This window comes from Pelodiscus sinensis, chromosome 6 (genome assembly GCF_052426305.1).
Source record: "Pelodiscus sinensis isolate ZL-2025 chromosome 6, ASM5242630v1, whole genome shotgun sequence".
NCBI lineage: Eukaryota > Metazoa > Chordata > Testudines > Trionychidae > Pelodiscus > Pelodiscus sinensis.
The window spans coordinates 90,101,151-90,116,919 of record NC_143057.1 but is presented as its reverse complement, the minus strand read 5'-3'; the positions used below and the strand labels follow the sequence as shown (position 1 = coordinate 90,116,919).

Here is a 15,769-nt window from a genome sequence, read left to right as displayed (position 1 = left end):
ACAAATGGGTGGGTTGAATTAGTAGGGTATGATTTTCTGTGAGATGCTGAGAGTCTGTATCTTGTGAATGTTATGAGCCCAATTCTGCCAGCCTTGCTAATTTTCACTCAAGAAATCACTTGAAGTGTGGTACTCAATATGAGTGAGGGATTTGTCTCTCTGTAAACATCTGGTAATTCTGAGAAAAGGAGAACATCATTGATAAATAAACAAAATAAATTAAAATTATTTTTTGTCAAACAGAAGGATTAATTGCAATAGATCATTTTTATATATTAAATAATATAAAAGACAACTTCAGTTGGGGTCTCAGAGTTATCAAAATCTGTCAAAATACAGTATTGAGTAAATTGGCTGTAATATATATAGCGTGAGTTGTTGGAGAAGGGAGAATACTGACCTTTGGTCAAATGGGAGATTCAGAGAAATGGGTTACATAGAACATACATAAGAATGGACGTACTGGGTCAGACCAAAGGTCCATCTAGCCCAGTAGCCTGTCTGCCGACAGTGGCCAGCACCAGGTACCCCAGAGAGGGTGGACCGAAGACAATGATCAAGCGATTTGTCTCCTTCTCCAGCCTCTGACAAACAGAGGCTAGGGACACCATTTCTATCCCCTGGCTAATAGCCTTTTATGGACCTAACCTCCATGAAAATAAGAACATAACTGTGTATCTTTTAAAGGTTAGTGCGCTCTGTAAATTTATTATCAAATAATCCAGATCATCTCATTCATACTAATACTCTTTCTGCTCCCCACAGAAAAGTAACAGCTATAAATACCATGAGCTGCTTATTGTGTTGGCAAAAATCTATTTTTGTATCTGAATAAATAATTATTTTTAAAAATAAATAATTTTCACCCAGCATTTTAGTTCAGAAGAAGAGGCTAGAAAATAGACATTTGTAGACTTATGCATTTCAGTATAGGGATACTTGGAAACACCAATCTGTCTCTCTGTCAGAGCATTATACTGAGATAATCCTATGAAAACTCTTTAAAATTTGCATGGAGAAAAGATCTAAAAAGCAATAATAGTTGTTATCCATCAGAAATATCACCCTGATTGGATTTCCAAACAGTTCATTGAAATGTGTATACAACGTTGGTAAATGGTCACAAGAAAGGATTCCCTTTTCCTTGCAAGGGAAACTGCCAATGTAAACCATTCTCTACTTTTTCCACCTTTGTTTGCTGCTATGACCATACTTTCTTTTCTGTAAGTGAAATGGTTTGAGCATTACTTGGAGATAATGCCAGATAAACGTCTACTATACTGAAAGCAATACCACAACAGATTCATCACTTATCAGAGACTGGTTGCTGCATTTCTGAAAAGTTCCCTGGGGAGAGATTTTTCCCTGTGGCTTTTAAATTACCATCTTTACCTTTTTGAATCATGAATCTTCAGAAATGGTTTAAATCAATGAAATAAAAAGGGCAGATGTTTAATGGTATTTAGATGAGTTTTAAAAATCTCTTCAGGCATTGCAAAATGGTTCCTTAGTTCCCTGCTTCAGAAGCTGACTCTTGGTTCCATTCCATTACTACCTACTGTTTGCAAATAATATGTATTTCTCAGATAATGGTTATTTTGCAAACATTCTGTTTAAAACAGAACCATTTTTAATTTGCCATTTATGAAAGCAATTTGGGCTGAGAAGGCTGTCAAAGTACATTATACTGGCTTGGTTCTCACCCATCCAATAAAGGCTGCATCAACACTTCCATTATAACCCCCTGCCACTCCACCCGATTCACAGCTTTATAACTTGGTGGTAGAATTCTCTGCAGCTTGAATGTTGTTGATATAAGAAGTCTTAACCCAGGATAATTTTTTTCTGCTTAATTTTTTAAAATAATTGGAATCCTTAATGAAAAATGTATAGTTATTGACTTTTTTCCCTTGAATGATTTTCTTGTACTTCGGTAAGGCTAAAAAACCTTTGGTTTTTTTAACATGACATTTTACAGGCCTCTAGTTCATTTATTTTATTAACTTGTGCCTTTTGGGTTTTGTTTTTAATTCTTAAACAACAGACTTATCAACATTTAAAACACATCAGTCACACGCGGGAGTAACTTTTAAAAACCTGTAGTAAGTCCCTCACTAAAACCTGTGTACTTACATTTGTTCTGATGAATAAAACAAGCCCTGTACAAACATCAGAATAATAATATTACAGTTATGAAATCCCCTAAATATTAAAATCATGAAAATGTCCAGTTAAGTTAATTTATATGAATATTCCATTATCTTGAGAATTTATATTCAGTTGACAGTTTTAACTTTTAAAATTTAACCGTACACATTTCTGATCCATAGCACATATGCTCAACTCTTTCAACATATATTTGTGAAGTAAAATGTATATCTTCAGTTGTATTCATTATCTAATTAACTATGTATATGAATGAAGTAGGACTAAGTTTCCCAAGGTCTTTCAGTTACCACTGTTCCCATTTGCTACTACATACCTTGAGGAATGCCTGTGTCTGGATCCACAGAGCATACTCTGGGGCTCCTGTTTGAAGCTATGAGGAACAACCAAGTAACCTGGACACCCTGGGAATCTTCCCCAGGGTAGTAGATACGGGGTAGGCAAAGACGCTATTACATTCCTTAAAATTCTGGAAAGAAAATGGCTCTTAACTGATCTTGTAGGCACTTCTTTTGTTGGCAGGACATTTAAAGCATTGAAACCCTTATCTGGATAAACTAGAAGCCTGTTAGTCAGTTAGTCTACTACTATGAGACGTTAAGGAGTCCAATGAGAAAAGTGACTGCTCTTACCAGTGGTGTCCCAAGGAAGTCCAAAGCTCCACAGGATTTTTAGCACAGGATTTGGTTGCTTCCCTCAATTTTTCACTCTCGTGGAGAGTACCTCAGTCTAGGAAGGCAGGGATTTTCTAGTAGTTAGTCACTAAATAGTCATTTCTTCCCTGGCCCAAGGACCCTACTCTACTGTACTCTCCCCTCAAGTTCCAGGGTTTAAGAAATGTCTCCCCTGCTGCTTTGTCTTCTGTGTCAGTGACAAATACCAGCATGTCTTTACTGTCTCAAGGTCAGCTCTATTTAAGGAAACATCTCATGGAGAGGGCCATGAGACCCTAGTTGGATCCAGAATACAGAGATCCCTCCTCCCCCTTATATAATGGCTGCAAGTAGTGCACCACGAGAGCACTGGCCAGAATTATTAACCGTAGGAAAAGGAAATCACTCCCTCGGGTCTCTCATAAGAGTAAGGGGCATAGGCATAAGGAATGATCCCCTTTCAGATTTGCACTGAAGAGAAAGGATTGCTCCCTGACTCTCTCTCTAGGTCATCAGAGTCCTCATGCATGGGTCCTAAATACTTAGCTATGTATAATCCTGACCAAGAGGGTAAGGTGTGAAGAGGAAAGGGCCAACACCTGCTCCAGTTTATAAGCCAAAGGATTGCCATCTGCCAGCAGCAACTGGAAGCTTCACTTTGGACTCCCCTACAATGATACTGCCATGCTCCAAGAAGGAGCTACAAATCACCACGCCCTTGGATGCACTTGATCCATTGTTTGCCATGTCTGGAACTTCTCATAGTCTGGATCACAAAGTTCTGACACCTACCTTTCTAAGGAATACTTTTGCCTTTCCCTACTCTCAATCTCTGCTCCTCCTCAGGAATATCTCAACTCTGGATGAAGAAACTACCTCCCGGAGAAAGGGATTGTCCTTTATCCTTTCTACAAGTCAGAATTAGTATTCACAGATATCCATGGCAGTGCCAATAGAACCTGAACCGCACCTCTAGACAACACATTGCCTCTGATGGAAACTCCATAAGATCTTCCAGCCCCCATGCTCCCAGCTATGACTATTGGCACTCAGTACCATTGGGCTCTCCCCAACTGTACAAACAATACAAGTCACACTGAGGCCCTCGACATGGGATCCTTATGCTAGCCTCTTTGGGTCTGTGCATGATTCACACTGCTCCTCTCATCCTAGCCAGCACCACCCAGCTCCGTTTCAGTGTGCAATGTAAAAACTTAAACTGGATCCAGAAATACGTGTGGTTCTAACAGACATCCTCCTTGTTTGATAAGGCAATTTCTCCATCATTGCCATACCCAACTGATAGTTAAGGCTACAAGTCAGTCATGGAGATCACAGATACTGTGATTTTTATGAGACCTCCGCAACTTCCACAAAATCCCACTAATTCGGCCCTGGGCAGCAGGGTTTGGGCTTGCTAGCCCTTATCCTCTGAGTGCATTTTGATGGTTTTATTGTTTGTTGCCTGTGTCCTACCTTGGATTTTTGATAAAAATACTTGTCAAAATCTTAGCCTTACTAATAATCACAGACAATGCCAGGAGCTGATAAAGAAGGTGGTGCCCAAGATGCAGCTTCTGTAACAGGAGATCCAAGACACACAGCAATGGCTTCTGGACATCTAACAACACTCTGGTTCTTGTTGCTTGTCCCGCCCAATCAAGGCAGCCATTTATGGAATCATCCAGGACGGTATAGCATATCCTTGCATCTGGTGCCCCCACCCTAAAAATGCCTGAATTGGGATATTTTGTAGCAGCTAAAGGGGCACGGTTTCTGTTTACTCACCCAGTACCCAACTCCCTAGTGATACAGGCAGCCACAGAGATCCGGGCTGCAGCACCCTACAGCAAGACCCTCAGATTCTTGGGAGGGAAGGTGTTTTCATCATCTACCCTTGGTTTCAGAATTGCTAACAACCAGGCCTTGTTAGCATAATATAATTTTGCTAATTAGTCTAAATACCTGAAGTTCAGGGACAGAGTTTCCCAGAGCTCAGTCACAAGCTCTCATAGAGGAGTGTAAGCTGGTGACTAAAACCTGGTTCCGGACATCAGTGAACATAGCCAAGATCCATAGAGCTCTAGCTACAGCCATAGTCATGGCTTCATTCTTTGGTGCTCAAAATATTCTTTTGAGAATATAATCAAGGACTTGCCCTTTGAGTCCAGTCTCTTGAGTGAAAGACCTGGTGAGACATTGTACTTGCCAATGCATTCCAGGATAGCCCTCTGCTCCCTGGGCATTTACACTCTGGCCCCAAAGAGAAAACTTCAGAGGCAGGTAAAGGAGCTCAAACTGCTCCCTGAGCTGTTTTACTAATGGCACCATTATAAAGATGAGGTATGCAGCTTTCTCCACTTCAGCCACTGCTGCTCAAGCCAGCCCACCAACCAGGGTTTTCTTTTGACAAGATGCTTGAGAAATACATCCCCTTATTGATGTTGTTTCCTGCTGCTCCTTCCCCCAAACTTTGGCAGTCTCCTCACCCTTTTGTCCAACAACTGGAGGGAAATAAAGAACAAGTGGGTACTACAGATCATAAATTCCAACTATATAATTTAGTTTTTCTCCCATCTCCCACCCGCACAGTCCCCTTTCCAGGTTCCTCTTCAGGAACCATTGTCATGCCATAAGGAAACGTACTCTTCAGCAGCGAGGGACTTTATAGCAAATGCCCACTCAAATTAAGGGAAAGGATTTTACTCCCCATATTTAATAGTTCCCAAGAAAAATGGAATGAGGATCAATTCTGGTTTTATGCCAGCTAAATATTTTTATTTGAAAGTAAAAAAAAAAATTGTGGTCACACTGACATTAATAATTCCCTTTCTGGAGGAGGGCATATTGTTCTTGGCTCTTGACATGAAAAATGCTTATTTTCATATGAACATTTCTCCATCACACAGAAGATTCCTCAGATTTCTAAGTACTTTCAGGTCAGAATACTCCTGTCCCATACAATCGTCGCAAAGTTCTTCTCAGAAGTGATGGCCCTGATGAGAGTAAACAGCTACATCATCTTCCTCTGCCAAAACAATTAGCTACTGACAGGCAAAATCAGTTGAGTCCAGTTACTGACCATATTCTTACTCCATCTTCTGCCATCCTTGGGATTCTGCATAAACAAGGAAAAGTCTGCTTCAGTTCCCACAAAAACTTCATCTGTTTAGGTGCAACCCTCGACTTAATCTCAGTGGAGGCCTATCTTCCTATGGACATATTCTAGACCACGAACAGCTGATGTGCCCAGTTTCTCTAAGACCTTCTGCAGTCAAGGGCTGTCTTTCTCTATTAGGCCATGTGACCTATTACATATCTACATAACCCTGTTCACCAGACTTCTGTTGCCAGAAGGCCTGTCTCTGTTTGACTTACCAGACAGAAACAATATGAATACCAAGATAACAATCTATACTAAGGTCACAACTGATCTGCTATGTTAGACAAACCTGGAACAACTGAATGCAAGTATGTCTGTCTTTCCACCCACACCCAATAGACCATAATCATGGACACATTCTTTCTAGGATAGGGAGCCCACACTGTACAAGATGCATGGTTTCCTCAGTGGAGAAAGGGCAGGATTCATATCAATCTACTGGAGCTAAGGGCAGTCTGTTTAGGTTTCAGTACATTTTTTTCACGAACATGGTCTATCATTCTTCTTATCAGTAAATTAGGAAAATAACACCTAGATGGGATTACTATAAACTGTCTTCAGAACTGGCTAGATAACCATTCTCAGAGAGTAGTTATTAATGGTTCAGAATCATGCTGAAAGGGCCTAACAAGTGGGGTTTCCACAGGGATCAGTTTTGGGATCAGTTCTGTTCAATATCTTCATCAACATTTTAGACAGTGGCATAGAGAGTACACTTACAAAGTTTGTAGACTATACCAAACTGGGAGGGGTTGCAAGTTTCTTGGAGGATAGGGTCATCATTCAAAATTATCTGGACAAACTGGAGAAATGATCTGAGATAAATAGGATGAAGTTTAACCAAGAGAAATGCGAAGTACTCAGGAAGGAACAATCAGTTCACATATACAGAATGGGCAATGACTATCTAGGAAGGAGTACTGCAAAAAGGGATCTAGGAGTCATAGTAGATCACCAGCTAAATATGAGTCAACTGTGTGAAACTGTTGCGCAAAAAAAAAAAGCAAACATCATTATGGGACACATTAACAGGAGCATTGTGAGATAGACACAAGAAGTAATTCTGCAGCTCTAATCTGCTCTGATTAGGCCTCAGTTGGAGTTTTGTGTCCAGTTGTGGGTACCACATTTCAGAAAAGATGTGGATAAACCAGAGAGGGCCCAAGGAAGTGCTACAAAAATGATTAAAGATCTAGAAAATGTGACCTATGAGGGAAGAATGAAACAATTGGGTTTGTTTACTTTGGAAAAGAGAAGACGTAAGAGGGGACATGATAGCAACTTTTAAGTACCTAAAAGAGTGTCACAAGGAGGAGCCTTTGATGATAAGACAAGAAGCAGCGGGCTTAAATTGCAGCAAGGGAGGCTTTGGTTGGAAATTAGGGAAAACTTCCTGTCAGGGTGGTTAAGCACTGGAGTAAATTGAGAGGTTGTGGAATCTCCATCATTGGAGATATTTAAAAGCAGGTTAGACATACATGTATCAGGGATGGTCTAGAAAGTGCTTGGTCCTGCCATGAAGGTGGGGGACTGGACTTGATGACCTCTTGAGGTCTCTTCCAGTTCTAGTACTCTATGATCGCATTCAGGTAACATTGGACAACATGATGACAGTCTTCTACATAAACAAGGCAGAGCAAAATCTCTTCCTCTCTGTATAGAGGTATTCAGTTTTATAAGTGGAGCATCAGGAACCACATACCTTCCAGGTACACAGAACTTTAACAGACACTCTCAACAGGCATTTGCTATGGACTATGAATAGGAGATATGCAATTCTGTCCTAAACTATGTACCCTCTTGGTTGTGAATGCCATCCTGGGATCCAGATGAACAAAGAATTCCATCTGTTACTGCTCTAGAACAGCAGTAAGCCAGGAATTCAGGGCTTTGCCTTCCTATTGTCCTGAACAGAGGAGCTGAGGTACACCTTTCCTCCTGTCCTACGGCTATCACAGGTTCTGTTAAAGATTCATCATGACAAAGCTTGAATTTTCGTCACAACCAACTAACTCAGATAATTCTGGTTTCTAGTCGTCTTATGAATGTCAACCTGTCCTGTAAACATCCGTCCGTTCCCAGATCTGTTAACTCGAGAATGTCAAGCTCAAACATCCCAACCTGCACCCTCTTCACTTTGGCTAAGTCTACACTGGCACGATTTTCCGAAAATGCTTTTAACGGAAAAGTTTTCCATTAAAAGCATTTTCGGAAAAGCACGTCTAGATTGGCAGGATGCTTTTCCGCAAAAGCACTTTTTGCGGAAAAGCGTCCGTGGCCAATCTAGACGCGGTTTTCTGCAAAAAAAGCCCTGATTGCCATTTTCGCAAATGAGTTGCGCAAGAGGGCTTTTGCCCGAACGGGAGCAGCACAGTATTTCCGCAAGAACACTGACGATCTTACATGAGAACGTCAGTGTTCTTGCAGAAATTCAAACGGCCAGTGTAGACAGCTGGCAAGTTTTTCCGCAAAATCATATGATTTTGCGGAAAAACTTGCCAGTCTAGACACAGCCTTTATGTTCTGGTGTTTGCATGAATATCAGACATAGGGCATTCATGTTCAAAGGCCATTCAGTCTGTCCCCAGACAAAGTAGAAAAGAGTACTTTAGAAAATGCTTTCTAACCATGTGAAGGTATTTCTTTACTTGGATGCAACAGAGCCAGATATCCACTTCACCTGAAATTCATCCTTAAGGTAATTTCTGACTTTCACATGAATCAACGTATTCACTTATTGTAATTCTTTTTTGAAAGCTCAGACTTCCAGTGGAAAGAGGAGACTTTACACTCTCTATATCAGTTAGGCTTTGGCTTTCTACTTGCAAAGAACAAAACCAATTAGAAAACTGCCAAGTTTTTGTGTCACTGAGCAGAGCTATCTCAAGGTCAGCGTCATTTGCTTAAACTCTCTAAATCGATCTCTGGCTCCCTGATTCTTTATCAGTTGGCATGTCTTCCTCCCGATGGTTCCATTCTATTGGAGCACATGCAACCTCATCAGCATCTTTCTGAGATGTTTGTAGGGCAGCTACCTGGAGCTCCAGTGATACCTTCATGAAACGTTATGCCTCAATCTAGGCCTCTTCTGTAGATGCAGTGTTGGAACATCAGTATTTGACATCTATATTAACTACATTCTTGCACCGCCCCCATTCCTGCGTGACTACTGCTCGCCAATCAGTTTCATGTGGAAGAAATGGATGCTACTAATCAATAACTGGAAGCTCTTTGAGTTCCCTATCAGAATTCAACTCCTTCCTTCCCTACTTCAGATCTTAACAGATTGCAGTAAGAGAAGGAAGTGCTTTTCAGAGCAATGGCACAGACTAGTGGACTCTGCTTGCTAGAAATATTCAGACTCAGGAGTGTGGTGTACATACGTACCAGTGTGTGGAGTATGGACAGGTGGGAGAGGAGGCACATATCTTGAAGAACCTTCTGTTAAAGATAAGTAACCTCAATTTCTGCAGAGTAGTGAAAGCTAAGACAAGTGAATTGATTCAGTATATTTTTCTCCATTGTCAATCATGGTGGAAACAGTTGGATACTAGAGACACAAAGCAGGGAAGGTAATATTTTTTATTGAACAAACCACTGGTGAGAGAAGTTTTCAAGCTTGCACAGAACTTTTCTTCAGTTTTGGATTAACTGTGATTGCCTCAGTTGGTATGATTTAGGCTCAGCCCTGCAGAACTATTACTTTGGGGGAAGTGACAGTGATGATCAATGACCAGTCAGCATTGTTAAAGCAAAGTATCATTTATGTAGAGCACAACTATTACAGAGCAAACATATCTTAATAACAATAAAACACACTATGTGAATGTCTAGTTTGTAAAAACTTAAAAAACAACAAATGGTCCAGCAGCACCTTAGAGACTAGCAAAAAATGTAGATGGTATCATGAGCTTTCATGGGTACAACCCACTTCTTCAGATGCTTGGAGCAAGGGGTTCAGAAGAACAAATAAAGAACAAGGAAAGGGGGGGGGGCAATTTTGTCAATTACAGTGTCTGTGCTAACTGAGGCTAATAGAGTGGGCTGTAGGTCATATGGGTGTTGAATATAACAGCCGATCCAGTTCAAGTCTTTATTCAAACCTTAAATGTGTCAAATTTGCATATGAAGGCAAGTTCTACAGTTTCTCTCTCTAGCTGTTTTTTGAAGTTGCTTTGGAAGAAGACAGTCACTTTTAGATCTATTAATATGTACCTGGGCAAGTTAATGTTCCCTAACAGATTTCTGTGCATTGCCCTTTCAAATATCTGATTTGTGTCCCTTAATCCTTTGTCATTTGTGTCCCTCAATCCTTTGTTAACATTATCAACACAGGGTGTTCCTTCCTATAGACTTTTCCCAGTGGGTCTCTCTGTCAGAGCTCACTGTTTCTTGACAGTCCCTGGTGACTCACCTCCCTTCACAGGAGTCACTTTTTAATTGTTTTATCCCTTAGATCTGGTAACTCCCATCTCTGGCAAAACAAAGTTTACAGCATACTGGAACTAGAGACAGGATATAGGATCTTTTAAGCCAACAGTTTGTCTCATTGTCTTTCCAGTAGCTACAAAAATGATTGTATTTACGTAGGCATTGTGTTGCTTCCTTGTATTGTGTTCCCACAGCCCTCTGCTGCTAGATCAATACATTCATACAGGGAAGTCTTATAACCCCAGTGTACAGTAACTTTTCCTCACAGTTCTCAGCATATACAAGGTTCATGAAATTGTTACATCTCAGTGTTCATAACAACTCCATTTCTGTTACAGAAGGCATTGGACAACAGGTCAGGATTTCTCAAAGGAGATGATCCTCCAAAACTGGAGGAATTAATTGAATTTTAAAGGTCATCCAACCACTCATATAATACAGTACTATTGTTAACTCTTTGTTCCTGAGAAGTGACTTTTTCATGTTTTAGTTTGGCACTTCTGTTTGCTATATCTAAAATGAAGTTTCTATCCTTTGTTTTTAGAAATAGCTCAGCTAGCTAGCTATGACAGTGGCACAGCAGAAACTCCAGAAACTGATGAAGCGGTAAGTGTAAATCTGCCTATTTCAGTGGTGGTGGCTAATGTTTTTCATACATCAGTTTTAAAACACATTGTTTCATTACGTTCGCTAGAAGATTTTGTACATGGCAGGCCAAACAGAATATAGGCTGACTTTCAGACTAATGCTAATGTGTAACACTGATTAAAGATAGCAATAAGCAATAGCCCAGCTATGCCTTCTGTTTCAGGAACTTGTAATTTTCATCATTTTCATAAATATTTACTTGTGTGTATAGAGTTAGCTATTACCAGAGACTCACTTATTTTCTTTCTATTACATTTAATACAACTTAAACACAGTATTATTTTCTCTTTCTGAAAAGGGTTTAAAAATCCCCCCAAAATTAAAACTAAAAATGTTTGCACGGACATTTAAGTGCTCCATGTACATAATGATCCAAAATTTAAGAGAGTGCAATGCACTGAATAGATAAGAATCAACAGATTTAAGTAGTAATTCTAGACTTGGAAATTAAACTTTGTAAGTAGGAGGATTGTGCATTGCATTTAAAAGCTGTTTTACTGCACCTTGAAGATACATATTGTGAAGATATTATATTAGGGCTGTAGTAATGAGTAATATACAGTAATCCCTTGGAGTCATTTGTTTAAATTGCTTAAGATAGAATAAAGGTCCAGGGAGGTAACTGGAATTACTGGTGTGCTTAAGGCCAGAATTTGGCCCATTATAATAAAAAACAAACCTATCAATTTTTTTCCTAAACAAATAGAGGTAGGATTTCAGTGCAGCTTTGCAACAACAAAAATGCCTTTGGGCTGCATATATAATTCAGTTCAGCAATAGTTAATTGTTATGACAAGCTTTACAAGAATTGCTACCATATAAAATAGAATACATAGGTATCTGATGAAAATACTTCTAGTATTCTGGGAAAAGGCCTCAGAATGTGTCTGCGGTTTTATCATCTTATGATCGCTCCTGATTTGGTGGCAGGATGCTGTCTGCAAAGGGTTCAGGTGCTATGAGAGGGAGGTAATTGTACCTTTTATGCAGCTTTGATCCGTCTGTCTCTAAAATATTGGCACTTAATTGTCAGAAATATACTGACAAACTGGTCAGAGATTAGAGGGGAACAACAAAAAAGATTAGGGAGCTGAAGTTACTGAATTATGCAGAGAAACTGACAGTTAAATATGTATGGCTTAGATAAGCAATGACTAGGGGGTCATAAGTCTAGATATCAGGCTACATATCAGGAAACACTTCATGATAATGTATTGTGTTAGTCTCTGGAAACCATGTTGCTTAGCAAGTGTAAAACTAGACTGTCCAAAACACTCATAAATGTGTAATTAGGAACAGTCTTGTAGTGGCAAGCAAGTGAACTAAATGACTTAATGAGCTTCACTTCCAGCTCCAGATGATATCATTCTACTAGCACTTGCTTTCATGTACTGTATTGTTATATAAATATACCCCATTTATGCAAAATGGTTGGCTGCAGAATAATTTTTTCCCCAACTGCCTCCTGTCCTTTTCCAAATGCCCAGACTGGCACCAGTGTTGGTCCCTTCCTTTTTTGTGTAGGGATATCCTCAGAAGTTCTGAACACCTTAAAGTTGCAAGTTGACAGTACAGGAAAGTAAGGCTAATTAATGCTGCCACACTGGGTCTTCCTGCTAGGAATAGATTAAAATAATTAGAAGTTTACCACTCATCCCCCAGTGCTACTAGCTGTGGACGGTATGTGCTGCTTGAGAGCTCTCTGAAAATATCCTGAACCCTCTGTGATGGAATATATACATCAATTCAGACACATTCTCTGGAACTAAAATCTCCTTTCTATGTGGCAGACCAGATCTATTTTGAGGCTGGATGTAGGAAAGAAAGTTCTTGAGTAAGTCTTGGGGCCCAAATGAGTGGCTTCACCAGAGTTCAATATTTATTTAAACTGGTTCTGCAGGAAATGAAAAGGGTGCTGAGCACATACGTGACAAAGTAGGAAGAGGATTTCTTTGCCATATGTACAGGAAAGTGTTATGTCATTAAGTATCCTCACACCTAATTAAGAGTGAAGGTTTCCCACAGGTGCATCGTACCTTTCCAGAATGTTACGGTCAGCTAAACTCCAAACGTTGGCAACCAAGATACAAAGAGTTGAGCTGTAAATCTCCCCTACGCTGTAATCTTAACTTCTCATCTGTGCATACTAGTCCATTTATTTTCTACAAAACACTCTGGGGATAGAGTGCATGACACAGGCTTAACCACTTCCCTTTGCTAAGGCAGAACTGGGTTTAGGTCAAGCATAGAGAAAGGGAGCTATCTACACTCAAACATTGTGTTTTCTCCATGCAAACCACTGCAGTCTTGTAAAATGCAACTCCTCTTTGCCTACTTTCTTCCAAGAAAGTACCTTCACTGATCCCATACTGTCCCCCAGAAATCATTCTTATGTATACCACCACATTGATGATAATTCCCATGACAACTACAATTCTGTGCATCATTGCTGGCATATCCTGCAGAACTTGGTGCTGAAATGAGGCATATTTGATCTCTTTGAAATCCTTGTGCATGTCTTGTAATAGATGTGCTAATATGCTCCAAACATTCAGTCCCTCCACTATGCAGTACAACTAGACTGACACTGTTGGGAGTGTACATTAGTAAATGCTAGAATTCAAATCTGTGGAGTGCAGCACAAATGACACGTTATCTTAGTCCTTCCTCTTCTGTCTACTGTAGTAAATCCTGCCCACCCCCATGTACTGAACCATGCTTAATGGCTGTTGCTAGTTCCAAAGTGGGGAAGTTAAGATTGTGTTGTGGGAGTGGCAAGACTTTATATTTCCTGGTTTTCAGATTTGACATTCTAGAAGGACACGATGCACCATTGGGCAACCTTAACTCTCTACAGTATTAAGATTTCAAGCACTTAATTCTCAGCTCTCTATGTACCACCGGGCAGCATTGATATTAGGAATTTTGGGGGACAGAATGGAAGGTTCATATTATGCTTCACTGCATAGCTCTGGCCTTCTCCTTTTTACCCCACTACCTCTGTGTGCTGCTTCAATACCTCTTCACATTGTTCCTCCCAGCTCTGACTCTCTCTGCCCTCTCTCCTCCATATTAGACAACAAGTTCATCCATCCTTGTTAGAACTTTACAAAAGTGTTCAGTCACCTAGAGAGGCAGCTGGGTGTTCAGCAGTACTTACAAAAATGCTTAAGCAGGCTTGGTGCCTATCTGCATCCTGAGATGGCTGAATATTTTTTTTAAATCTGGCCCCACCTGCCAGCATCTCACCACAGAGGTGAGTAGATGAACAGAGACAGAATAGTATATACGTTTCTGATGGAATGACAGCTTGTTTCAGAGACTTCTCTGACCCCTGACCAGTTGAGCTGTGGCTGATTGACCAGAGACATAAAAATATTCTACCATGGTTTTGATGAACATGTTGCAAGCCTGAGGGCAGTAAAGAATATTTTCTGTTTTCTATATGTCTGTAGAGTGTTAACTTTGTTCTCTCTCCCTTTTGTACTTAAAAGAACTCTAATAAATCAGTGAAGCTCCGGAGAAAACCTCGTGAAAGTGATTTTGAAACAATTAAATTGATTAGTAATGGAGCTTATGGGTGAGTAATCCATGAGTGTAACAGCTCTTCTGCATTTTGTTTCTGCATAATTTCCCATTATTTCTTACTGTAAACAGCAGAGATAGGTGTGTGAATGTGCGTGCATATGTGCATGCACATACGTGTGGGCTGTGTGTTTTTCAAATTCTGATTTCTATACCAAATGCATTTCCCATATTATTACTGACAGTGGTGATATACAAGAAACAATTGAGCTTTCTGCAAACTGGTCCTAGTCCGTAACAAAATCCAGGATTGCCAGCATGCTGCAGTTTTGTGAATTAAAATAATGTATAGATGCATTGAAAAACAGGCAATTGAAACACTGTGGAACAAGATACTGAAGGAAGCTAAAGCTGAAATGATAAAATGGAGTTTTGAAGAATATGTAAAAAGTTTTAGCAGATTTTTTTCAAATTTTGAAATGGAGTATAATTGAATTTGTAGAGTACACTGTTAAAAATTAGTTGTCCTGCCCTAAGAAGTTGAAGAAAAGCATAAGTTGAAGAAAACATAGATGCTGTTTTAAATCAGTTATATACAATATTTTTTTCACATTGAAAATACATTGATGCCAGTCTGTTTAAACCAAAGATGTCTGAATGATGTCATACTCAGTGCTTCGTTGACAGGTGGTGAGCTTTAGGGCCACGCATACCGAGATTAAAATGAGACCACTCATTTTTCATTTGGAAATGTCCCAGCATGCAGTGCTCTATCTTGGCAATACTGTGCTGCTCAAATCAAGATCAGACATTGCATGCTATGCTCTGTGGTCTTTTTGGGTTCCCTCTCTATACAGGGAAGGATTAAGGCATGTTTACAGATCCAAACTCCCATCTTTTTTGAGAGGCTTGGAAAATGGACTCAAACAATTTGAGTGTGCCTTACAGTGGTTGAGGAGTCAGCTACCCAAGAAAGGTTGGCTCTGCTATGGGATGAAGAGCTGCTTCCTTGTCCTGACTTTGTCCTGCTGATTCTAGCCTTTCTGCTCTCAGCCAGAATGTGACAGCTGCATTATAGGGCTGAGTGCTTGCTGCAGAGTCCCTGAATGTAAAAGAGAAAATAGCGACAGTCCACCTTCCTGCCTGATCCAGTGGAACCTCATGCTCGCTTTTAATGGCCACA

The 15,769-nt window shown here is 40.1% G+C and overlaps 1 protein-coding gene across 7 annotated transcripts in view; it reads left to right on the top strand.

Annotated features, from left to right (window-relative positions):
- MAST4 (microtubule associated serine/threonine kinase family member 4) overlaps positions 1-15,769 on the top strand; it is a 443,204-nt gene that overhangs the window by 365,023 nt on the left and 62,412 nt on the right. For all 7 annotated transcript variants that reach the window (XM_075932355.2, XM_075932356.2, XM_075932359.2 and 4 more), the window contains 2 exons: positions 10,958-11,019; positions 14,556-14,641. In XM_075932355.2, coding sequence (XP_075788470.2) covers positions 10,958-11,019; positions 14,556-14,641 — 148 coding nt within the window. The remainder of the gene's footprint in view (positions 1-10,957; positions 11,020-14,555; positions 14,642-15,769) is intronic.